Source organism: Ambystoma mexicanum, chromosome 6q (genome assembly GCF_040938575.1).
Source record: "Ambystoma mexicanum isolate Mex_15411 chromosome 6q, UKY_AmexF1_1, whole genome shotgun sequence".
Taxonomy (NCBI): Eukaryota; Metazoa; Chordata; class Amphibia; order Caudata; family Ambystomatidae; genus Ambystoma; species Ambystoma mexicanum.
The window spans coordinates 1,510,897,031-1,510,924,278 of NC_090937.1; the positions used below are offsets into that span (position 1 = coordinate 1,510,897,031).

The following is a 27,248-nucleotide window of genomic DNA, read 5'->3' on the forward strand; positions in this document are numbered from 1 at the left end:
AGGGTCACAGAGAGACCATTGGCCCCTGCAACAAATAATATCCACCCGTGAAAGGTGAATATGGATTGGACAGAATGTGTCCTCCGATCCCTCGGACCCTGGGCAGATACCAGACTGAGTGTACCTTTTCAAAGCAATGGGAATGAACATGGAGGTGTGAAGTGTTCTCTAATGTTGCCATCTCGGATCACCTAAGCCTAGGAGAGTGCATTCAGTTAGAAGATTGTGGGCAACACTTGTAGCTTATTTCCCCTCTGAATTAATGGGAACAGCCCTTTTTGTCTACATTGGTTGAATGGGCATTGTCCTATTCGGCTGGGTCATGAGTGTGGAGACCACAAAATGAAGTTGTCCTGCTTGTAATTATAAGGATTTTAGCCTGATTTTCTGCAGGTGGCTCATTGTTTTGGTAACTGGAACTTTCTATCTCCACTTGTCCTTGGCTAGATGCTTTGTTTCTGCTCGCCTCTGGCTGTGGCTATCATAATAGCTTTTCCATGTACTCAGAGCCTGTCTCTCCTTTGCCACTCATTTCAGAGACCTATAGCTTCCATATAATTCCCTATGGCTTCTCTGTTAGTAGCAGTCAAGCATGTACAAGCTAAATATATGAACTTTTTGCATCTTGTGGTTTCAGCTTTGGTGAAGTATATGAATATATAGAAATATGAGAAAGACTTGTTGGATGAGGACATATGTTCTTATTTGCATCCAAAGTTCCCAGCCATTCCAATTATCTATTTTCTGCCCAAAGTACATAAGAGCCTAATAAGACCTCCGGGCAGACCAATAGTCACACAATGCGGGGCATTGTTAGAGAATACCTCCAGATTTATAGACAAAACTTTGGTATCTTTCGTTACTACTCTGCCCTCTTATCTCATGGACACTAAAGACTTTCTTAGTTGCCTAGAAGGAATACCATGGGAATCCACCTATTTACTTACGACTCTTGATGTAGTCTCTCTCTACACATCAATAAGACACACAGATGGCCTCAAGGCATGTGAATATTTTTTGCATACCAGATCTTTGAATTACTTACAACATGCACAATTGACACTTGAGATGATCTCACTTTGCCTCACCAATAATTGTTTCCTCTTCAACAAGTAGTTCTTTATGCAATTACAAGGCATTGCTATGGGCACTACATTTTCCCACTCATATGCACATTTGTTGATGGGCTGGTGGGAGAAATTCGTGGTATGGCACCCTAGAAACAGTCAACATACATCAAAAATTGCCTTATGGCTGCGATATATTGATGACTTGTCATTTGGGAAGGAACCAGCTCGGAATGGTTAGACTTTGTTACAGTTCTGAACACCAATGACCTTAATTTGCATTTCACTGAGCCACAGCAAGACTGCTATCACATACTTGGATATTCTTGTTACTGTGGCTCAAGGTGAACCGACCACTAGTCTGTACAGAAAACCCACAAGCTCTAACATTCCACTCTATGCCAAGAGTAATCACCCCTCAGCCCTCAAATGGAGTATCCCATATGAGGAATTAATTTGCATACGCAGAAACTGTTCCACAACCCACCCTCGGGATATGGTAGTCACCATTCACTGTCCTACTCTCCTTTACCCAGATTTTCTTTGCCTCCCCATATTGTTTCTCTGTCTGGGCTTACTTCCTTAGGGCGTCAAGAGCGTCTTCTCTCCTCCTCGTCTTCACTCACCTGTGAATCCTCATCTGACCCCATGGTCCCAATACTACTGTCACTGTCCTCTTCTCTGTCATCATCAAAGCTAAATCTCCTTAATATTGTGTCTTCCTGCTGCTTTCCCTTTGTTCGATCTGTTACTGAATGCTCCATCATTACTGAGAGTTCAGGACTTCGGTTTGGCCATGGGGCAACCATGCTGCTTCTCCCGCTACTATAGCAATCCCCTATCCTTATTCGTATACCTCCGCCATCATCATCATCTAAACTCGGTAAGTCCCTCGTAAATTCAGCTGCTTTTGTCTGCTCTTGTTTCTGTCTCATTTGCTTCTGTGCTCCTCTTTTTCCCTGCACTGGCATTCTTTAACAAGCCACTCAACTCCTAGCCTCCTTTTTTCCTTCACTATTTACAGTTGCCTTTCCTGCTCTTCTTCTGCTTACCCCCTTGCTATGTCTTCTAACTATCTTTTGTTTTCTTCTCTCGCTTTCCTCTCTTTCTCGTGCTTCTGTTTGCTCCCTTCTATTTGCAATCTTTCTGTTTCCTCCTTCTCTTCCCTTTTCCTTTTATGCACTTCCTTCATTATCACAGCAGATTATTTAGCTTCCTCCTGCATGTCTTTAATACTCGGTAATCCCTTCCCCATGTTTCCCGTCTCACTTGCTATTTTCTCCTGTCCAGTTTCAGCAATATCTGTCCCCCTATCCATTAATTTGGTACTACCAATTCTTGGTCTTCACTAAGCCCTGTTTTCACCAAGTCATTCTCCTTTATCTTTGCATGCATCTCGTTGCACTCCTTGCATTTGCTGCTAGTGTCTTGTGCTGTGCTTCTCATTTGCTTTGCCTTTTCAGGTGCGCCCTCGCCACTATACACTGGAGGTGCAAAAGTGGGATTGGTGTATCCTGCGCTGCTTTGGGTACCTTAATGGGATAAAATCCCTTGCTTTCTGTTGCTGTGTCAACATCCGCTGTTCGAGGAGGAGGAGGTGGAGGGGGAACCGAGGGCTGTTCGTCCCCTGTGTCCCATTGGCTCAGCATCCAATTTATTCCAAATTGAGTCTCCTTCCTCATCCTGAAAAGTTTTCTATAACTCTAATATGGCCAATTGTTTACTTAGTTTATTTCCTGTATAAGCTGCCTCCAAATATGGGGGCATTTGCTGCTGCACACATTTGGAAAAATGTCTGTCTTTGGCCCATGGATTTCCAACTTGCCTTCTATATCGTAAGGCAATTCCACGCTATACTTGTATATTGTGGTCTTGATACTACGGGAGGCACACATGCTGTGTGTATCCATCATTTTCGTCACCTTATCTAACCTTATGTAACAATAGATCAATACTTACTTGACCCCAAATCAGCATTTTGATACATCCAATTTTAATCAATACAATATAACAAATCTTTCTTACCTCTCTGGCTAACCCACAAAAGCACAGGTGTGCTCCGAGCACTGCCCCTCTGTGGATCATAGCCCTGAAGGCTCAAATCACAACTTGTAAGCTTCTCAAGCTCTGCCCAAATAGCACAACACTGATTTTCAATCACAATCAGCAAACTATCCACCAAGTTCTACTGCATTCTGTACACTTCAAGTCCTATTTAACAGCCTCACTGGTGACATCCCCACTACCATGGAGGAAGGATTTTTAATACTCGATCTTTCAATAGAATTGTCCGCTTAAGACTTGCCCCAAACACAATGACAAACCACAACATAACATGTATATGGCCGACTTCCTGTCTCCCATCAAGGTAATCCAATAAATCTCATGGTTCCTTTTCCATAGTGTCACCTTATCGAAATGCACCTCTGTGAGGTTAATCAGGAAACCACCTTTCCGTGATATAAGGTAGCTTCATCCGCTAACCAATATAACCAGGTAAGCCATTAAATTATCATCCATGAAAAAGCTAAAGTACCTAACTCACAGGCAAACCATAATCATCCCTGAACCAAGCTGAATTGCCTAACTCACAGGGAAATTATAATACATATTTTTCTTCTTTTTGTCAATGTTTTTTTTTATCCACAAGCTAAGCTGACTATCTAAGCTCATCACCCAAACTGACGGCCTAACTAACATGCATCCTTACATCAAACAAGGAATTCAACAACATCAAACGGACACTCACTCCCCACATTTGCCATATAGCTGAGTCTATATGTACACTCTGTTATCCGCTGAGGTCTCTCGGACACCGACTCTCCCTCAACCTGCCACTCTGCCGTCCGTACTGATAGGCATCCCACGGGAAGCGGGCAGGAGTTTTCCTCCAAAAGCAGCTCGTGTCAACCTCTTCTTCATACAACCATGATTTCATTGTCGGTTACTGCGGGTCACCACGCAGCCCCTCAGGCATGCGGCAGGACGAGACGGGTTCTCACTGAATAATCCGAGCGACCATCCTCTGCTATCATTTTGTATAGGTGTGGCTGGGGCTCTCTAGCAGTCACCCCAATTATCAGCAGAGAACACGTGGGCCAAACAACCACTCCCCGCCACAAGAATGGAAGACTTACCCATGGGGCAAAATGACTATCTTCTATTAGCAAAGACAATTGCATGGTTCACAGCAGAAAAACAAGTATCCTCTGGAACGCTAGTCTTCTAAGCATGTGTCACCTGATTTTATCCCGATGTGAAATCACTAATCCACGTTCCATCCCAGAAACCTATTGTACATTTACATTGGTCAATGTGGGTTGGATAGATATGTGAGCTATACGGGTTAGTTCTACTATTGGATAGCCATATCTAATGGCACCTCCTAGTACCACCTCTACTAGTAGTATCAACCAACAATGTTGCAGGGTCACAGAGAGACCATTGGCCCCTGCAACAAATAATATCCACCCGTGAAAGGTGAATATGGATTGGACAGAATGTGTCCTCCGATCCCTCGGACCCTGGGCAGATACCAGACTGAGTGTACCTTTTCAAAGCAATGGGAATGAACATGGAGGTGTGAAGTGTTCTCTAATGTTGCCATCTCGGATCACCTAAGCCTAGGAGAGTGCATTCAGTTAGAAGATTGTGGGCAACACTTGTAGCTTATTTCCCCTCTGAATTAATGGGAACAGCCCTTTTTGTCTACATTGGTTGAATGGGCATTGTCCTATTCGGCTGGGTCATGAGTGTGGAGACCACAAAATGAAGTTGTCCTGCTTGTAATTATAAGGATTTTAGCCTGATTTTCTGCAGGTGGCTCATTGTTTTGGTAACTGGAACTTTCTATCTCCACTTGTCCTTGGCTAGATGCTTTGTTTCTGCTCGCCTCTGGCTGTGGCTATCATAATAGCTTTTCCATGTACTCAGAGCCTGTCTCTCCTTTGCCACTCATTTCAGAGACCTATAGCTTCCATATAATTCCCTATGGCTTCTCTGTTAGTAGCAGTCAAGCATGTACAAGCTAAATATATGAACTTTTTGCATCTTGTGGTTTCAGCTTTGGTGAAGTATATGAATATATAGAAATATGAGAAAGACTTGTTGGATGAGGACATATGTTCTTATTTGCATCCAAAGTTCCCAGCCATTCCAATTATCTATTTTCTGCCCAAAGTACATAAGAGCCTAATAAGACCTCCGGGCAGACCAATAGTCACACAATGCGGGGCATTGTTAGAGAATACCTCCAGATTTATAGACAAAACTTTGGTATCTTTCGTTACTACTCTGCCCTCTTATCTCATGGACACTAAAGACTTTCTTAGTTGCCTAGAAGGAATACCATGGGAATCCACCTATTTACTTACGACTCTTGATGTAGTCTCTCTCTACACATCAATAAGACACACAGATGGCCTCAAGGCATGTGAATATTTTTTGCATACCAGATCTTTGAATTACTTACAACATGCACAATTGACACTTGAGATGATCTCACTTTGCCTCACCAATAATTGTTTCCTCTTCAACAAGTAGTTCTTTATGCAATTACAAGGCATTGCTATGGGCACTACATTTTCCCACTCATATGCACATTTGTTGATGGGCTGGTGGGAGAAATTCGTGGTATGGCACCCTAGAAACAGTCAACATACATCAAAAATTGCCTTATGGCTGCGATATATTGATGACTTGTCATTTGGGAAGGAACCAGCTCGGAATGGTTAGACTTTGTTACAGTTCTGAACACCAATGACCTTAATTTGCATTTCACTGAGCCACAGCAAGACTGCTATCACATACTTGGATATTCTTGTTACTGTGGCTCAAGGTGAACCGACCACTAGTCTGTACAGAAAACCCACAAGCTCTAACATTCCACTCTATGCCAAGAGTAATCACCCCTCAGCCCTCAAATGGAGTATCCCATATGAGGAATTAATTTGCATACGCAGAAACTGTTCCAAGATTGAAACTTTTGATTGTGAATGTGCCCTTATGGCTAACAAATTTAAGCATCGTGGATACCCCAAAAAAGTATTGGAGAGAGCCTTTCAGAAAGCCAGAGACACAGATCGCTCTCTACTACTGGTAGCAGACACTTTGAAACATACAACCACAGACACAAGCAAGACACGGCTCATTTTGATCAATGGAGAAGGTGCTTATAACATTCGCCAAGTTGTGCAACAACATTGGCATATCCTTAAATCAGATGAACATCTTAACAGCATTTTGGGAGATCGCATTAACATTACATTTCGCAGATCCACTTTGTTTAAGGATACTTTAGTACTGAGTTTCATGAAGCCGATTGATAATGCATTGACTAATGGTTGGATGAACATTAAACCATTGAGCTTTTATAAGTGTTCAAAATGCAAAGCCTGCACTTACGCTGTCAATAAGACATGTTACATACATCCCATTTTGGGTAACAACAGCAAGATTATGTCTAGAATCACATATGTGGTTTATGTTTTGAACTGTCCTTGCAACATGTGGTATGTGGGGAGCATGAGAGGCAAGTTGAAACTGAGAATGCTCCAACACATCAGAGCCATAAGAAATGTAGATCCTAACTATCTGATGGCTCTGCATTTTCAGTCTAAACATGGCAGTAAATTGGAAGGCTTTTCCTTTTTTGGTATCCGGTCAGTGCTCAAATCACCCAGAGGTGGCAATCGGGAGCAACTGTTGAGACAATTAGAAACAAAGTCCATTCTGGACCTTGAGACATAAAGACCCTGGGGTCATAATCTTGATGAAGAACTTTATACGTTTCTAGGCACATAAAAGTATTTTTGAATTTTTCTCTATATTTTTGCCCCCTTTTCCTTTTTCTTTGATGACCCTGTATATGTCCAACAGCATATTTACATCACCCTAGTCATCATCTCAATACCTTTCTCTCTTTTGATGTATACTTCAGGTTGCTCTCTTATGAAATTGTGAAGCTTTACTTGTTGATAATTTTTCTTAGCATGATTTCTAGGTGTGATTATGATAAGCCTTTATACACAGAATGGTTTTGATTCTTTATGCCGTTCTCCTTTGTCCTTTTTGTCAGTAATTGTCACCACTCACCTTCGGGACACCCATTTTGGTTTTGGAGGCTATACAGACATTGTCTAACATTATTTTTGTCCATTCAGCCCATTATAATTCATTCACATGGTTATGGCAATAGACAACATTTCTTGAGATGCAGCACTAGGCACTTTATGATAGCAGTTCTGCCATGCACGTTGGCATTTTATGAGTATTGTTTAGATGCACATAGCACTTTAATACTGATAAACCCCTTGTCTATTCTCCAGTAGTCCATGTATGCACTTTTTATTCTGTGTATTTTACCTCAAAGATAAGAGTATTTTTAACATATTGATATTATGTCATCTTTTTGGTTTGTTATTGTGTTCTCTGGAAATCAACTAAACTGTTCCATGATACATGAATTATACCATTCGGTCATATATATTTTTTTCAATCTTTGTGCATACATGAAGAGAGAGCACTATGCACATTATTATTACTGTTGAGAGTATTCTTTGCTGCTAGGTACTATGCACTTTCTTTGCTGCTAGACACTATGCACTTTATACTGTTATTATATTGTATAGCTATTGCTGCTATGTCCATTGTGCATATCATTACTAAAAATAACATAATGCTGTGTCCGTGTACAAAGGTGACTTGTGGTGACAATATAGCATTTCCTGACAGCCATTTATAACAGTGTAAGTGGCCGCTGCATTACAAAACTGAGTAGAAGAAACAGCTATTTACTAACCGTTAGTCCAGTCCCCCTTACAGACAGGGTATTGACATGGTTGGTGCTTCCTGGCTAGGCTCTTTCTACTTGCATATTTTATTTTTATTCTTTAGAGGCCAGAGCCAGCTAATTTTGCCCGTATAGGTTTTATTGCTCTGGAGGTTCTTAATTGGCTAATGTAATTTTGAGACACAAACACCCATTGACATATCATTACAGTATGTCTTAGTCACAAATGTATGTTATTATTTACATATACTGTTTAAATAACAGTGTAGTGTATTACTATCCAACCCCCCCTCCCTCCGCTTTTTCCTCCTCAGTTTATGTAATTGCAGCATCCGTGTACAAGTTTAAATATTTTTAACTACATTGTATTATCATCCTGTATTGGAGACTGTAGAGGCCACTTGCCTCTATTAATACATATCACATTGCGCTATTTTAGCATGTTAAAATATGACTGCCAGATGCTTACTACGTTTACTGACATCGGACTTGGGCCACTCTATGCACTTACCATAGAGTTTTGTATAGCATTCAAAAGGAGTCCTTTTTCTGTGTTACCTCCTACCTACGTGAACAAGCGGTTAGAATACCGTGAAATGCGTCGTCTGCCATCCAGGTTTTTTCCCTTTCTGAAGCGCTTTAATTAATAAAGATACCTTCGTGCTGCCTGGGCTGCTTTCATGCCTCTTTCTTGCTGGGACTGGATGCCAATCTCCTAGCTGCTCTCGGGAGTGCACCCGCTGGATTTGCCTTTTTTTAAAGGGCACTTTCCTTTCTTTTGAAAATATGTATGTGTGTCTGTCCTCTACCTACATGGGTGGTCATAAGCATGTGCTTCATGCCTATATGCAATAAACTAGTGCATGTTTATGTAACGTCATGAATGGATAGGCAGGATAGCCTGTGTTTCACTTTATATTGTTTACATGGATAAATATGTACTTCATGTACTACATTGTGATGTCAGTGATTATGCCATTAGTCCCTGGTTTCACAGTTAGTCGACTTGCTCGATTGATGTAATTTCCATGTGATCCAAATCATTGATTGGGAATGGTCTGAACAGCTGCCTGAGATATTAACACTTCTCACACCTGCGATACATCGACGATCACAGTGATGGGCCTAAAAGTGAGGCACATTGATTGCTTCTCTGCCTTTGTGTTGAGAGTTGTGTGGGGTGCATGAGGGTTACATTTGGCCCCCATCTTCAATGTAGTTCTTTGGCTTGTTCATTTTTTCTCACACTCTGGCCTTATTCTACCCCTTTATACTCTCCTGGCAGACTATTTATGACTTTCTATCTGATTTATAAATGTGGTATGAATCTTCCCTTTTGTATTCAGAACTCCAGTTTTTACTTGTCGTCTCACTCGTGGTTTACTCCCTTGCCAGGATATCACTTCACTTTCCACTTCTGGTTTACTCACCTGCTAGGATATCACTTAATTTCTCTACTCACTCCAGGTTTACTCCCTTAAAAGAAAATTACTTCACTTTGCACTCCTGGTTAACTCTCCTGCTAGAATATCACTTCACTTCACATTCATGTTTTACTCTCTTGCCAGGATATCACTTCCCTTCTTATCTTCATCTCCTGGGTGTGAGTCTCAGACTCACTGTTTGCCTTGTTAAGTGACTTCAATTCAGCACTCCAACCAAGTCAATGCCTAGTCTGGGATGCCCAAGGGAAGCCCTTATTTATATATTTTTATGACAAGTTCATAGATCTGGATGATAGACCCTTGTATAACGCCCCTCTCTTTGAATCCCCCTGACCTCACTGAGCCAAGAAGTAGGTTAGTTTTGCAAATTAAAAGATTTATTTGAAAAATTGAACAATAGATATATATATATATCACACTTTTATGAATAAATTAATATTTGATAGCACACTTATGAATATAATGTTGATCAACAATGGGTAATGTTACAATTGCACACTCTTTTCAACCAGTGAGGAGTTAGTATAGAAAGGATAAGGTAGCAGAGAATACTTTTATGATTTCAAGGAAAAGCAATGATCGAAAGAATGCAGCACAGAAATAAACTCTAATTGTTTCAACAAGAGATAATATGATCACTTTTTCTTTTGACAATTCACTCCCCCCCTATGCAATATAAGGAGATGGAAGGTGAGCACACAGTTTTCAGGAATACAATCAAATGCAATACAAATTCTAGTTCCCCCCTAGCAAGCTTAGAGCAACCGGTATGCTTTTAAACAGTCAAAAATACTTTTAAATGGGATTTGCAATGAAGTGAAGAATATGCTAAAAATTATTTGAATTCCCTATAGGAGATTCAGGGTAGGTGACAGCTACTTTGAATTAGTTCAGGCCAACACAAGCAATGATTCATGAGGGATTATCAGGTTGAAAACGAATTTCAGCAATGCAAGCAAGAGACAGATTTTTTTAACGTGTGGTGAGATTGAGCTAGTTTGCAATTCGCAGCACTTTTTGCGAGTGTTTCAATCGCGATTACAGAAAAAGTATAAAAAAGGTTAGTTTCTTAGCTTTCTAATGAAAGTTACATCTCGCTCCTAGGATGTGCGGTTCAAAAGATACGGACAATTAAGTGGAGGTATATTTTCAGAAATAAAGTAAGATTCAAATGACAAATGACACTTTCACAGGTTTGAAATCACAGAATGGAAACACAATTTCTATGATGCAGTTCTAGATAGGTGGAAATGGTTTGAATTAGATTATTTTAGACTAAGAGATTGGTTTGCACAGTTCTGGCTGGAGACTCACACTATAAATTTGAACTAGGCCATCAAGATCTGGTCAACAGGTTTAGCTGCGGTTCTCACTGCTCTGCTGGTCTGGATCTCTGGTTCTGGCAAAAGTTATTGGCACTGCACAGCAGTCTGGTCTGCTGTTCTGGATACAGCACTGCTCTCTGGGTTTGGTTCTGGCAAAATTTCTTGGCTAGAATCAAACAGCCCAGCCCATCTGTTTTATTCTGATGTGCCCCTTGGAAGTCTGGGGTAAATCAGTTTGCAAACTTGTAAGGCCAGCTGAGAATACTTTTAGCTTGCAGTAGGTCTTCTGCTTCAAAGTTCTGGAGTCTGGTTTTCTAAGTTCTGGTCTCTGGATAGTGCCTGAATGTGGATGTCGTCCGTCAAAGTGCTTCGCATGGAAGTGGAAATTGAAGACCTGGGTCTCAGTGGCTCTATTTATGTCTTTTGAAAGTGGGTGGGAAGGCTAACTTTCTATGCCAAACCAACTAAGGATCCTGATAGGCTAGAGGATGTTCGGTCCTTTAACTGGATAACTGAGTTGTGAGTCAGAGTGATGCTACCCTTTTACATTGAAGAAACGCCCCTTTGCTTTTACTTAGAACCCAATTTTTCATAATCAAACATGTTTCCCAAATATACAAGTGGTTCATAATACATGTACACATCACAGATGATTAAGACCAGTCTCTGTTCAAGCCTCATGTTCCTGTGAGCTTGGGTTCAGAAACGACAACATTTTGCACTTTTAGTGGGTTTTGCCATGCTGGTTTTTCATCAAATCTTCCACGGAGGTACACCCTCCCTCTACGCATATTACAGTAAGTTTTCATTTTTCTAGCATAAACCCCGTGTCTGCAATATTGATAAATCCCTGGGTTTAGCCTCAGAACATCCAACAATGTTGAGCTTAGTCTCAAAATGTGGGTACATTTCTCATATTAAGAATCCCCAAATTGTACATTTCTGTCAGTTTAATACAATATTTTATAAGCAATTTAATAAAACATACATTTGCTCTCAATTCAGTACACCCATTTGCTTGTCCCACCCCCGGGAACCTGGCTTGACTCAGAGATCAAATGTCTTTCCTTCCCCAGAGCAACTGTTGACAATTACACCTCAAATCAGCATATCCTATTCAGTAGAAAGTGTCTATTGTTTTGACTGAGGTCAGCAGACCAGGGTGCCACTCTGCATCTGATTAACACGGCCATGTGATCTCCTGTGCTGTTGCTGGTAAGAGCAGGTGTCTAGGCTTCCCATGGACAGAGGCCTCTTGAACTTTTAATTGAATCAGACTGCCTTCTAGAATAGGGCCCGGGAACAGTAGGTGTTAAGAATTCTCATTAACCAGCAAGGCTTTGAAGTTTCCAGCTAACTCAGGTTCCTTTTCAGCTCCTGAAATACTGGTCTCCTGTCAGAGTTTAGATCGCTAGCGCTGGTTAGTGTCAAGCACCGGTACTGTACCCATTTTTGGGAGCTGTCTTGAATTAATCCATTTAAAAAAGGGGATTGATAGCATATGATCCTTGCTAACATTGTATTAATGTGGATTCTGCAGTAGAGTAATGTAGAACACCCAACCAGAAGTTGGATTTTTTTTTGGTCCGGTGGTTTTGTGCCCATGATTTTAGCGATTTTTGACATTAATTAAAACAGATTTTGAACAGCACCATATTCCTTTGCACTGATTTCGCTCATGGCGCTTCTGGTCCATCACTCTCGCACTGGTGGGTGGCAGGTCAGGCGACCATTTTGGTGTGCGCAAAAACTGCATGGTTTTCCTGGATTCTGGTGCAAATGTGGTATTTTCAGCCATCTTGGATTTTCTAAGCCCACAGCTCCAAATGTTGCAGCATAATAACTTGAACGTGTGTCGATACACCTGACAGCCTAGTGCACTAACCTGCCAAGGCTTTTTTTCTCCTTTCAGTCTTTCTTTTATCTATGTGACAATGTTTTTCCAAAATTGGGTCACTGATTCTTTCTTGACAAAGTGTGTATCTAGTTTACCTTTCAAGTGTTGGGTCTCTGAGCCTCTCTCAACACTATCTGCATGTACATCATTTCATCTTCTTCTCTGATTTCAACAATGTTTGCATGTTTTTCAATTCCTCTTTTCAGGCACTGGGCCTCCACTGTTTGCATATGTATTATTTCCTCCTTTGAAATGGTGGGTCACCAACCCTTCTTTAACAATATTCTCATCTGTGTAATTTTCTTTAATGTCCTCAATTGGTCAATCATGTGTTATCAACACGACACTGCATTTGCCTTGAAGAGCCCAGGTAACCCATTCATCCTCTCTGGGCGTACCGGGTGACTCTGGCTATACTCGCATCTCTTCTTCTGCTTGTTTCAGTCCACTGTCTAGCCGTTCATCCTGTCAGTCTGTCAGCTTTCGACTTGCCTTCCTTTGCTTTGGTCATCTCCAACTGCCCATGGTCACCAAGCGGTAAGCTCATTTCGGCGCAGTCTCCCTTTAGACGGTCTGCACTGCTGCTTACAATATGCTTGTTGGTGGCCTCCTGACCGACATCAGAATAAGCTTCCGATAGCCTCTGACTCGGCCACTCTCTCACCGGTCTCTCTCTCAACTGCCTCTCTCGCATACTCTGATCAGCTGTGGCAGTTTTACACTTTCCAGCATTGGACAAAATCCTCCAAAGACTGGAACGCAGCATTGGCTTACCACTTCTATTCATCCTCACTGCTCCATCATACTTCATCTTCTTAGAAGTAAAATGTTTGGGGGTAAACACAGTACTTCAACATACACTTACAAACATAATGCATTGTTGCACTACATGTCATTTTTTAAACACCAGCTTGACCACTACATCAAGGAAGTAAGGTTAGTCGGTGGGACAGATATTCAAGAGAAGAGTGACTTGTTGTTTTCTATGGTCGACACATTATGTTGTTGGCCTATTTCGGGCATCTTGGGTACGTTGTGTCTATCATCAAAAGCCAAGTTCATTTAACCCAAGCAGCCTTCATCAGGACAAACACATTAAACACGTTGATGGTGTAATCCCCAGTTACTAAGGATCTTCATCCAGTTTGTGCACTGCTATTTCTCCTGCGAATATGGGGCAGGTTGCTTCGTGAAAACGTATTACAGGACCAGGTAGTATGACATCACTCACCACCTTGTTAATGGTATTTTCCCTACAGCATGAAATCCTGTCAGCAGAGACTAGTCTCTGTGCTATTTCGTAATCATGTAAATCACCACGAAGGAGAGCCATATATTTTCATCCTTGGGAACTAGATATTACACTGACATTATGTTTAATGTTTTTGTACCCAAGATGCCAGAAACACAATGGGCCTCATTACGAGTTTGCTGGTACAGTAACAATGATACCGGTAAGCTTGCCGGTACCGTTGTTACCGTACTAGCAAACTACGAGTTCTGCTCGCGGGTGCCTTTGCAGCCAACAGGTCTGACCTGGTGGCTGTACCGGCACCTGGGAGTAGATCATGATGGTAGCACCGGTACCGTTATTAACGGTACCGGTGCTACCATCTTCCCCATCCCCATTGAGCCATATGGGGCACAATGGGAATGGGAAAGAATTTTTTCAGGCGCCCGGAAAAAAGGGCAATTACTGGGTCCGGCAAGGTCACAAAATTAATACCGGTGGCAGCCATGCCCGTAGTACAGGCACGGCTACCGCCCGCCTCGTAATGAGGCCCAATGTGTCAACCATGGAGAGAAACTAGTCGCTCTTCTTTTGAATATCTGTCACACCTACTAACCTCACTTCTGTGACATATTGGTCAAGCTGTTTTAAAAAGAAATGACGCGTTGCATAGGTCATTGTACAGCAATGCATCATGTTTTTAAGTGTATGTTGATGTACCGTGTAATGGATTTCGTGCTATTATGAATTGTGTTTTTTCAGAATACATGAAACCTTGACCCATGAACTGATTATTGATACAGTTCAGTGTCGTCCATAGTCCATGTAGCTACATCATTAGGGGTGGGGTAGCCTTTTTCCTTTCTGTGTCAGTTTTAAACTTCCCGACATTGGTCAAAATCCTCCAAAGACTTGAACGCAGCATTGGCTTACTGCTTCTATTCACCTTCATTGCTCCATCCCTCTTCATCGTATCGATAGTAAAATGGGGGCAGGGGGTAAATAGAATGACTGGTTGGCAAAACCTGGGATTTCCTCCTCTGTTACAATAACTCAGAAAAGGTATGTTGTAAATGTGCATGAGTGTCATGCAGAATTCTGAATGTCATGTTATTTTAGTCTATCGTTTTCCTACCCCTCTGGGGTCTGTCTTCCCCTGTGTGGTTCTCCTGCGGGTCAGAGTTAGGTAGCTTCTGCCTTCCCCTGACCACGTAAGAGACCACGTAAGAGAAGCTTCCCTCCAGAGGGTCAGTGATGCTATTGCTAGATTCTTCCCACTCACTACAATCTTGTTCCTTCTCAGATATAATAATCAGGTCAGGGACTTGAATATTCTGAAAATGAATGTCCACTCGTTTCGGATCATTTCAAATCGGGAGATAATTAATTTTCAAAGTTACATTATTGTCCATTCTTTTTAGTTTGATCGGGTAATGAGTTTGTGCCCAGAATACCTGGTTCATGCAATCTATGAAAGGCAACATGTTATGAAGTACATATGTTACCATTAAGACATGTGTGCCCTGAGGAGCCAGAATAACACAGGATGGGTGAGTTGTTGTCACCCTATTTTTATTTACAAATTGTTGACTCTGTCTATTGGAATTCAAGTTGTGTAATTATCCTATAATGGGTTTGGAGGCAGTAGGATTCCTTGACTAAACTAGCAGTTTGATAAAAAAGTGAGAGTTTTTGAAATGCCAGCTGCACGGTATCATAACATGACTGCTTGAAGCAAATCTAGCTTGATTTGTGTAAGTAAAATACTCATTGAAATTGCTTGCTAATTACAGAGAAGGTGTAGAATTTCACATCAAGCAGAGAGGACTAACTAGGGATTTGATAACAGAGAACAATTCTGTTTATGGCTTATGGACGTGAGTGTGATAGAAACGTGATTTAGCCTTTGTTATAGCTTTTGAATAATATTAATAATAATAATTCAGCATTTGTATACGCTACAAACCCTCAGGTATCTGAGCGCTGCTTATTAGTACCCAGGGTGTGTGGTGCTCATTTATTGACCTCGGAAGGATGAAAGGCTGAGTTTGGCCCTGCCGGGATTCGAACCTGCGTCAGCAGGCTCTGCACAGATGTCAAAGCCAGCGCTCTACTCGCTGTGCCATTGCACGTATTGAAGTGACTCCGGTTTTTGACATTGATTGTCCAGAGCTCTGTACTAGAATCTTTTATTTTGCCTAAAAGCCAGCCTGATACCTCTTAGTTCAATGGTGTACCATGGATTAGACCATGTGCATGATTATAAATAAATGAGGTGCATAACTATCAACATTAGATTGAAAAGTCATTAAACATTGGTCTAAAACGTGGACATATGTCGTATTGGCCTACCCTTGAGGGAGGATTAACATACATATGTCCAGAGTGATGCTGAGAAGCACTCACATGGAGTGGGTGGCTGATATGGGTATCTGTAGTGCTATTGTGCTTTGGAAAAATTAAAGAGCAGTTAATGAAATCCGGACAGAGACCACCATTGTGGGATACAGGTGCAGTCAGAAGAGCAACAGAAGGATGAAATAAATGTTCAGATAGTTTGGAGAAACATAATGCCATCTTTTAAAATCAAGTAACATGAGGAATCTACTGTCCCTTAATGCTGTTGATGTTATAAAAATCATTGAAACCATCCATGAATTTGTGAGCTGGACCATGGGATTAATAGAAAATGATGCAGTGAGGTTTGAGCTAAAAGATGGTTGTCACACCCCTTCTCAACTCGGTGATGGCAACGGGATATGTACATAATCTATCCACCCAAAGTCCATACCAGTGATGAGGACACAGCATCAGGGACCTGCCAGTAGGACACAGGGGAATGGTGAAGCCATCGTCAAAAATGCAGTCTTTTACTTGCAATGAGCATTTCCTGCTCACACAGTGATGGGTTGATACCTATGCACAAATGGGTCAGGCCAATCCTGGGTGCCATTCTAAGGCATGTGGGAGACAGTGTCTAGTATGTGGGAACATCCTCCACTGGAGACAATTGGTCAGTGAGGGTAATATCGCATGCACAGCATGGTTTTAAGAAGCCACAGCCTAAAAGAATGTGCAGTCATTGTGAGGAATTGCCATCTGACAAAGGTGTATTAACCCAGGTTTTTATGATTTGTATCCATTAATACATGTCCTGGTGGCCCGGTAAACTATACCTAAAGCCCATACCTGAGTTAGGGTATGGTGGCCAGCATCTCTCATAGATATCCAGCTACATTAATTGTATATCACTCATTTGTCAGCCCTGTGGGCCTAGTCCAGCTGTGGCAGTGTTATGTGTATTCATTCCAGATAGGGCTCACCCTACACCCAGGCAGGACTGTAGGCATGGGCAGATTGCCTCGCTATGCCCCTTTTAAGAGCATGTAACAGCCTTTAGCAAGATACACACACTGTACAGGAAGCTGGCCTGGGAGCAGGAACCAATGGCCACAACCATTCACAAAAAGCTAAGTCTCACACCTGGGTGCTGCATTTCTAAAAACCTTTGATTCTACTGAGAAGGGGGATCGGTTAGTTTAACCAGAGAGAGAGCTATACAGTTCAGGGAAGATTCTGCCATCTTGGTTCGTTCTGCCTCTCCTTCTCTTTCCTGTCCCCTCCACTGACTGTAGCACCAAGCACTTTGGGTGAGATGTCAGAAGGGCAAAGACAATTCTTTCTACGAGCAGGGTTTGGACCCTGAAAGCAAGCTAGCTGTAGTCCAATCACCAGTGGGATTTAACCTTCAAAACAGTGGGTCACATACCACTTCTTTGAATCCCCCTTTGGAGTCCAATCCTCAAAGAAGATTTTGTTGGACCTGGCTGGGAGAGCAGTCCTTTCCAGAGTCCACCAGTAGTGAGGTGGAGACAGGTGTTAGAAGACAGAGGTGAGCTGGTTCCCCTAACCATCGCCAGCGACCATTTGAGGGTGAATTCCACTGCTGGACCAAGGCCACATCTCTGCTATCCACCATTTTAGCCTGGAACCTCACTGTGTTGCAGGGCCACTTAGGGTGTTTGGCAGCCTACTCTGTTTTTGGTAGCCTGAGATAGGACCAACCTTGCGTCTTGGGACCCTGGAGTGTGACTCACAGTTTCTTGTAGCCAGAACAGTAGAGAGTCCTGTTTTCTAAGTGAACCCGCTGCACGCCATGATTCACGCATGTTCGACACGGAACAAAGAATCAGGACCATTCAATGCTGCCTTTGATGTGCATTGTTCTTTGAACAGCTGTTTGCATGTTCGACTTTGTTTGCCACTGCAACGTGCCCTCTGCAGCACGTTCCTCATTGTTCCCTCAGCTCAAACCCACAATGCACTGCTGACTTGCATTACTCAAGGCCCCATCCGAATCACCTACCTCTTCATCGCAGCTCCTGTATTTTTATCAACATTACCCTTTAGGGGCTTTTGTACAATTTTGAGACGTGAATCAGCAGCCAAGAAAAATCAGATTTACTACAATTCCTCAAAGTAGCCCCTCAATACTCATCACAATATTTTGATAGGTTTTTATTTTTTACAATGTAACATACAATGTGGCTTGCATTTGAATAATGTCAGGGTACAGAGAAAGCAATGGGAGAAACAGTAAAGTTATACTGGGGGTTAGGGTCCTTCTCCAATTGGATGTCAAGCACCCTCTCCAGCCACATATGCACCCTCGAAACCTCATCACATACTTGCTCACACTAAGACACCACTGGAGGGAGGGGGGATAAGTGTTTTTAGGTTTAAATAGAGGAGGCACTTTTTCTCTCTGTGCTGCTTTTTCAGGATTTATTGGATTCAACTTAGTACCGGAAAGCCTAGAAATATAGTATACTTTCAATAGCCCCTGTATCAGGTGTAATAATAACAGCACTATTTTTACAACACTAGCAGTGGAACTTCTACATTATACTGACAGCAACACAGACAGCAATCATGTTGCAATTATGAATGTATTTAATGAATGTGTCTCTTGTCTCTTGGGGTCTATTTCTGAAGGCCACAAACATTATACATGCGTTGTTGAGGGACACACATACAAGTCCACTTCACAATGTCAGTAATAGGACTACTCCTTTCCTCCTGTCCATATTGAGATGCTCTCCCTCCCCAACTCCTGATGCACGATTTCTGCCACCCCATTCCCTCTGCCCCCACCAATTATATGTACAGGCCCCTGCTGCTTCTTCCGTCTACTCTCAAAGTCACTTCAGTTAGAGCATGAAATCAGTTTCTTGTTATCCCTCCCTACTTTTATCACGACCATATGCTACACTCTCAAATGCTCTGCCCTACATGCCTTTGGCTGCTCTTAAAGCAAGTGTTCCATTCAAATGTGACTGTAATTCTCCCCCTGGGATCTTCTGTAGTAATTTTGTTTTATCTGGTCTGTAGCAGTGTATGAGTGTTGATAAGACACCATATACATTTCACCTGGCATCAGACCAGCACCTTCATTTTGGTGCCCCATGAAAGTGTTCATTTTCATTGCTAGCATTGCATATATATTGCATATTTTGACATGTGTGTGGACTGAGGGGCTTACATACATTTGTGTTTTATCAATGTAGCATACTGCTGTGATTAGATATACCAGTAAAAAATAAAACAATTTAGAATTCAATATTAATCAGAGAAACTGGGACCCCACCTTTTTCATAGTCAGACATATGATCATCCAATGGAGACTGTGGGGTGTTTTATCTGGGAGAGTCTGAATTGTGTGAACGCCAATGGAAAGAATTCACCAATAAGATAGTATGACTTAATCATGACATAATCATGGGAATATGGCTCCTTTTTTAAAGGCAGGAACACAAATGGAAGTGTTTTTCTATCTCTGGAAGAAGCTGCAGAAAAGAACATAACCTCTTCCTATTGGATGAGTACTGAATACAGATAATATCTGAAGATAACAAGGCCTTATACATGAGGGAATTGAAACTCACCTAAAGGTAATGTGCTTTCCTGAAAGATGATGGAAGGCACCCGGATGGGCCTGCTGACTCCTTGGGAGCACACTGTGACTATGAGAATTCCACAAATGAGATGATATATATTCTCTACAGCTATTTTTATTGCTAAGTCCCAGAATGTGGTAGTCTGTAAAATATACTACTAAAAAGATTGATGATATAATGTGAAATGAACAGTGCATTCTCACTATAATTAAAGTCAAGTGAGATATATATGTTTTAATTGTGTAGCTCCAGATAGCTCCTTATAAATAATACCTTCAATAAATGGTACCCAACGTGTTTCTACATAGATAGGTAACATGTGAAATGAATACAGCCATGCAACAATCTAATGAAGATTGTCTTGATAATCTGTGTTCTATGAAGGCCATAGCATTTAATTATGGTGGGGCATGAGAGCAAGTTCAATTGTGCCATCTCTACAGCAATAGAAAATGAAGATAAAGGTTAACCCCAAATACTCCCAATTCTTGAAACTGCACAATGGAGGGGGGGGGGTGTGGAGCGGTTATTTCTGTATTAAAAACCCTGAAACCGTTCGTCCAGGTCGGGTGAGTGAGCCAAAATGTTTGTGCGCTATGTATCAATCACTCTGCTTCACTATTCAAAACCTTCAGAATTCTGATGCAATTCATGATAAGACTACTTTAAACTGCACCCAAAGTGTAACTCTCCATTGCAGCACATGTATATGGGATATGGAGACATGAAACAGTTAATTGATTTCAACATTTGATGTTGATATGAGGGAAAGCAGCGTTGTTTGTATCATTTGTAATTGTAACGTATGTGTAATTATTAGATGTTTGAAGTCAAGAGAATACTGATAACGTGAATGACAAGCAACGGAATTCTGACTACAATTCCTATTGCAATTCAGGATTAATCATATATGGGTGTACACTTTTTTCATGCAGACTTAGTTGCCTCTTGAGATTGATTCATATGCAGGACATTACACTGAAAATGCATGCCTGGAGCACTACATTTCCATGCCAGTGTTAAACAATCTCATTATGTCAATACACCCACCACACGTTCACCTTTCAGATCCCCCATCCTTTTCAAGTATCACTTGGATTATTTGCAACCATTTGTTCCTATTTGTTTAGATGGCTATGGTGGTATTTCCAGTAACATGCGTGTATCAGTTTGCACTGAGGGCGTTATCACAAGTTGGGCGGTATCCTGAATGGGATACCGCCCGACTGTATTTGCATTACCAACCACCGAACCAGCGTTATTATCGTCCGATCAAGGTTTGAGTGGTAAACCTAATTCCCCATTCCCCAATGAGTCCGACCTAATGGGGTATTTCTGGTGCTATTACTGCACACTAATTGCCCTGAAAATCAGAATGTTTCAGTTGTTTAACCCCCAGCTCACCATACTCATGTTTGGGCAGACTCTTAAATGCGGCGGTAATAGCGTTATCACTGCATTTAAGGGCTGCCACCAAACTCGTGATGAGGCCATGAGTAACTCAGACCGAGCACTGGAGGGGGTTATGTTATTCACTAAAGTACTTACTCTGAGTGATTTTTGCAATACTTTAAATCCAATCAAAATACAAACAAAGGTTCACCTTTCTTTGTTAAGATTCTTTTCGGACAAGCCTATTTAATGTGTTCCCTTCTAGTGGTAGTCTGTATTTGTCGCTCAATTGCTGCGTGTGCCAAACCGGAAGTGACATACAAAGAAGAAATGCAAAGTTTGTATTTAAATACCTGAAACAGAGAGGAAGTCGTCCACGGAGGTGATGTCATCCACAGCCTCCGTGAGAACGCGAACCTGCTTCTCCCACTGATCTTTGAAAACATCCATATTATCCTGGGCCACTTTGCTCTGCGGCCTGGCGGCCAAGGTGAGGGCAGCATTTATCACCTGAAATCGGAAAATACATGCTTTGTAGAATAGCACACAGAGTCTCGGGAGAAATACAAATAAATTGATGAAAGGAAAAATAAGACACACATCTTTATTTGGCATTTTCAATATATCTTTTTCAGTGCCCAAAATAATAAGCAGCCTAGGGTGAGAGGCACGCTATGATTTTCATACAGATAGACATTTTTCTGCAGATATATATCTCAAGTACCAAATGATTTTGTAATGTTTAAGTCTATTTCTTGACTTGAATCACACCTACCTGTGGGCACAGGCTATCAATCTGAGTTGCTGCCATACGCACTAATTTCACCCCTTCTTCGTTGTTGGAAATAGAGCAGGCCAAATTCGCAACCTGTAATAAAGAGAACGGACGTTGGTTAGGGGCTTTCGAGAAAGGAACCGAACTACTTAGCACTATTTGAGGGCCTGCTCTTTGCTTTTCACCAGTGGGCATTCCAACTGCTGAGGTCACCAGCGTGCCAGTGCACATCTCTTGTAAACCACAAGCACATTAGCTAAAACACTAATCCACTTCAATCATGAACAACAGAACGCTGCTGCTGTGGAATGTTTGCGGGGTGCACCGACTGCCCCCATAGGTTTTTAGGTGGAAAAAGTCCACTCGAGTCAAAAACCAATGTGTTGTGGGGAAAGGTGCTGATTTTCACGCCTGCAATTTTTGAGATTGGTTATATGTTTTAAAAAACAGTGTTTTAAAAAAAATCATTCAAACAAGCAATCATTTTAGCTGCTGTGACAGCTGAGCGAATTTGTCAAATGTCTGTGTATTAGAATGTATTTCAGATAGATAGTGCTTTTGAAAAGGAACACTGCACCTGGGGTCTCAACGCCAGACAGACCATGATTGTTTCATGGAGGTTTACATTCAAAGAGCATAAACATGTGAATGTGAATGAAATCATATGCTGGAGGGAGACAACATGAACATACAAGTGGACAGTGCAAGCTAATAGATCAGTGGCAAACAACAATGATCAGTATGCTCACGTTGGAAGAGGGTGGAGCATCACAGCTGAGAGATGATGGCGCGGTATGCCACGTGGCAAATGTATGGCAGAAGGAACATTACAGAGTACAAAAAGATTACACGTATAAATGTCATCGAGAGACAGATGCTACTTATTGGTGATGGTTTTGAATCCTTCTCTGGTGGTTATGCTTCTTATTCTGAGGGTGGGTAGTTGCAATGTTAGGGTGCACAGAGGGTACAGTAGTCAAAAGGCAGTGCTGAGAGGATGGGAAACCAAGACATCGCTTTACTGATGTACTCCTTCCAGGGGCAGTCACAACTTCTGATATGATTTGCTATAGTCTGCCCTCTGCATTCTTAAAACAAGATCTTCTTGTTGCCACTGACAAGTGATAGGTCTCGTCATCAACATTAGTCAACACTCTCCTGCAACCCCTTTATGTAATGTGCATCTCCCTTATACAGCTAACAGAGTCAGTATCCCACACTGTGCCTACATTGTGTGGAATCAAGGAAAACCATCTCTTCCCCATGATATTAGCCCACACTGATGAGTGCTGCCATCAAAACCTAAATGTGTACTCTATGTACGAGTGTCCGAAAGTATTGAAATATGGTGTTCACCAAACTTGCCTTCTGTCTGTGTGAACTTGAATGAATAAAAGCCACCCCTCACATTGCACCACTGCCCTCTTACTAGTCTTCCTCACTTATGCAAAAAATTGGAAAATGTTGCCACATCGCAACTCGAATGTTAATGTCTGCTTTCTTAGATGCAACAGATCTGTTTGAAGACCACATCAGAGGTGTCAATCTTACAGTCCCGGATCACATAAATCATTAGTAGCTGTTCTGATCTGTCAGACATTGGGTTCAGTGACAAACATTGCAAATATATACTGTTTTCCACTACACATTCCTTCTTTTTTAATGTAACAACTGTATTGATTTTTAAAGAACAAACATAACCAGCAGACAAATATAATTGATTGGTTTCTTAACAAGATACAGTTCACAACATTCCTGGCACAGCAGTTAGAGCGTGAGCTTGGTACAAATAGGTCCTCCATATTTCAAGTTCGAGGGGTGGCAGGCCCTTCTGAATTACTTTTTGTGTCCTCGCACTTATGGGTTGGCCGTCGGCCTGTTATCCGACAAGTACTTATGGTGTCCAGTGGTTCCCGTCCTGGAAATCATGGCGGTTTGCTAGGACATATTTTGCTTCGGCTTCATTTCGGCTTCATTTAAGCAGTTGAGATCTTTTGACACGGGTTCATGGATAGCACTTATATCATGGCTCTGCATGGGCTTGATGTGCTATATTTAAAATATTATATTGGTACATGTCTTGTGATGCTTTAACTGGCGTGATATGGGAGTCGATGGTTATTAATGTAATTCCCCTAGCAACACAACATTACCGAGTGTGTTCTTGACATGTATTGACTGAATGAGTGTCATAACAATTCAATGCCCTAATTAATGCACATGTGGCAACTTAAACAGCAGCTTGTCCACTTTAACACAATGTGTTGTTTTATTAATCTGACATGTGTACATTTGGTTTCATATGTTCATTCGTAAAGGCACTTCCTGTGATGCCATTAGGTGTGTGCTGTCACTATAGCTACGCCTGGTATTTTGGGGAATTTAATAAAATAATGTCTGGCAAATCAAGAGAAGAGCTATTTTAGCTTTGAATAAGTAGATGCGATTCACACTGCAGCAACAGCTGCTTGCTGTAGCGAGGGAGCCTCTTACACCGTACCACGAACACACGCTCTCCTCCTAGCCTGCTGTGCTGCCTGCTATCCTCTCTACCCCATCCAGCCCCACCACCAGACTTTAACCATTTTAAGGAACGCATGTCTTCCTTGTTAATGTATTCCACTAACCCTCCTCGGTGCCAGGCTGCTGGGTCCCGGTACTCTGTATGCGTTCCATCAGACACTCATTAGCTTTCTTATCAGGCCAATTAGATGGATTTTGTTTTAATCCAGTTGAGTATAAACACAAGTGGACATGTAACACAAATTACGAGTTGGTAAAATGCTTTCCCCTGACAGCGTGATAAAAGCCAGCAGAGCGGCAGACACGTCATGGCATTTTGAACGAAGCCGCCTTTTTATTTTTTTTTTGTATTTATGTTAGTTTTACACGACCTCTTTTGTTAATCACAAAGTCGTAAGAAACCGGGAGAAATACACGCTGGGAAGGTGGGAGATGTTAGACCACTGAACTATCATGGCATTTATTTTACTTTCAGCCGTGTACAGCAGCGTAATGGATGAAAGAGACTTCGATTGAAAACAAATATACTGAAATACCACATTATGTTGACGTGTTTTCGTGAATTTAGTTCTCTGCATTTACCAGCTCTACAACAGGCCTTTTGCACTGTTACCAAAATGGCACAATTCCGTCTGCACTCACATCTGCATTCCAACAAAGGGATCCATTTTTAAACAGCATGCCTGGCTGCTCATGGTCCCCGCAGGCAGTGCTACCCGTTGGAAATGATTCATGATTGAGTTCAAAATGGCCGCCTCTTTGCAATTGTCCTCTAGTCTCCCCTCATGGTATTAATCTGTGCGCGCCTCCCGCGTGCGTCGCTGTGCAAGCCCGGATCCATCTGTTCGTTGCAGAACCCATTTAATTTTGCAGTTATTCAGAACGTGGCTGGCATGCATCAGTATGTCAGAACCCTCTAGCGGCGCAGCACCCTAGGCCTCAAAGTGTCTCGCGGGCACCTCCCAGTCGAGGCAGTATCGTAATGTGGCAAGGCTATTCATTAACAGCCTTGCAGCTCCTCGTGTCGGAATTCAAATGGTAGGATGGGTTGAGGCGCTCCACTCCACGCTGGTTGCTCCTTTGTCAGTGGTATTTTGTATGCATCAAATACTTTTCTTTACCGTTTATTGAATGAAATGGATACACCTGAAAATAGCTATGAAGCGACATCAAGAAAAAAAAAAAAAGATCTCTTTGAGGTCATACGTTTATAGATGATACGCATTTTATTTCACAAGGCAAGCCCAGTGTGTTGCTGATCCAAAATCATGGGTAGGAACGACGGAATTTGGTGCTCTTTAAGGAAATGTCACAAGAGAATAATTCTGAGCTCCTCTTGATTTCATTTTTCCATTCTCAGTTTAGTCATAGAAATAGAAGATAAATTGAAGAGATATATGATCAGGGCACTCTCAAATTTGTATTTTTTAATTTTACATACAGGGAGGATCAATGTTCTATTGATCGCAAACGAACGTAAAAAGATAAGAAATCAGAATTGACAGGAAGAAGGGAGCTTCTTCGAATGGGGTGAGTTTGAGTGACATTCTGATCAGGTTGTGTAGGGGAGTAAATGGAACAGTCCCCAGGGACAATACATGGGTGGACCCATATAGATTAAGGACAACCAAAACTAGACAGTTTAAAGTGCAGGGAGGCAGTATGGCCAGCTATGTTAGGGATCGACCTTGACGTTTGAAGTGCTAGACTGGAGGCAGAGAAGGTGAGGGAAAGAAGCAGGTTAGAGGCAAAAGAAAAATGTTAGCTGGAAGGCAGATGAGAAGTAGGTTGAGAAAGTAACTCGGAGGAGAGGAAGTAGGCTTTACGTTTTGTTTTGACCACATCCCGGTGGACTGATTCTCAGAGTCTGGGGTAAGAGAATTCCATGCACGTGGAGCAAGAAGAGAGAATGAGCAGGAAGTGATAGGAAGCACAGGGAGGACAAGGCTCCACAGGGGTAGTTGAGGAGGAACAGCAGAGATTACGAGAAGACTTGTACAGTTGGATAGAGATGGGGTGGTGCCCTACATTGAGTAGACTTGTGAACCAGGAGAAGAAATATATATCTGCCCCTGCTTTGAATTGCCAGTCATCCAGTTTGGTGGTAATACGAGGAAGTACGTGTGAAGTGAAGGAGTTCAAAAAGAATCCTGGTAGCAAAGTTAATGATCTTGTTGAGAGGACAGCATGTATAGTTGGGGAGAACAAAGAGCATGCTGGCAAAATAGTCCAGTTTAGAGAAGGGAAGAGTGGTTAAGAGATGCTTGAAGTGTTTAAAGGAATGAGGCGCCTGATTTTCCTAATATTTAGTAGGTTGAGGTGAGCCACAGTTGCAGTTTTGGAGAAGAAAGTAGAGAAGGTGTGAGGTGAGTCATAGATGATACTGAGGTTTATAGCTGAAGAAGAGTAGCTGAGAGGGTTTAGAATGGGAACTGTATAGGCAGGGGAAAATATGAAAGAGAGTACCTGGCAGGGAAGAACAACACCTCTGTTTTAATCGAGTGCAACATCAGTGGGTGCAAAGTCATCTAATATTTATTGGCAGAGAGACCAGAGGAGAGTTTAGGAAAAGGGAAGATTATTCAGGCGTTGTCCATGAAGATTTGGCGTGAGAACCCAAAGGAGTAAATTAGTGACCAAGAACCGAGGTGTAGAGTGTAAAAAGGTGAGAACCCAAGACGGAGCCTCGGGCAGCACCAATAGTCATAGGAGGGAGTTGAGAGGTGTTGTTGCTCCAGGAGACAGAAAAGTGGTGAGGTGCAATGTAGTTTTTTAAATATATAGAGCTACAAACCCTCGTGTATCTGAGCTCTGCTTTTTATTACCCATGGTGCATGATTTAATCC

The 27,248-nt window shown here is 41.9% G+C and overlaps 1 protein-coding gene across 2 annotated transcripts in view; it reads right to left on the reverse strand.

Annotated features, from left to right (window-relative positions):
• Window positions 1–27,248, reverse strand: part of LOC138516807 (catenin alpha-2) — a 3,575,147-nt gene that overhangs the window by 749,379 nt on the left and 2,798,520 nt on the right. For both annotated transcript variants that reach the window (XM_069632215.1, XM_069632216.1), the window contains exons 10-11: window positions 21,880–21,972; window positions 21,458–21,614 (exon numbers count right to left, since the gene is read on the reverse strand). In XM_069632215.1, coding sequence (XP_069488316.1) covers window positions 21,458–21,614; window positions 21,880–21,972 — 250 coding nt within the window. The remainder of the gene's footprint in view (window positions 1–21,457; window positions 21,615–21,879; window positions 21,973–27,248) is intronic.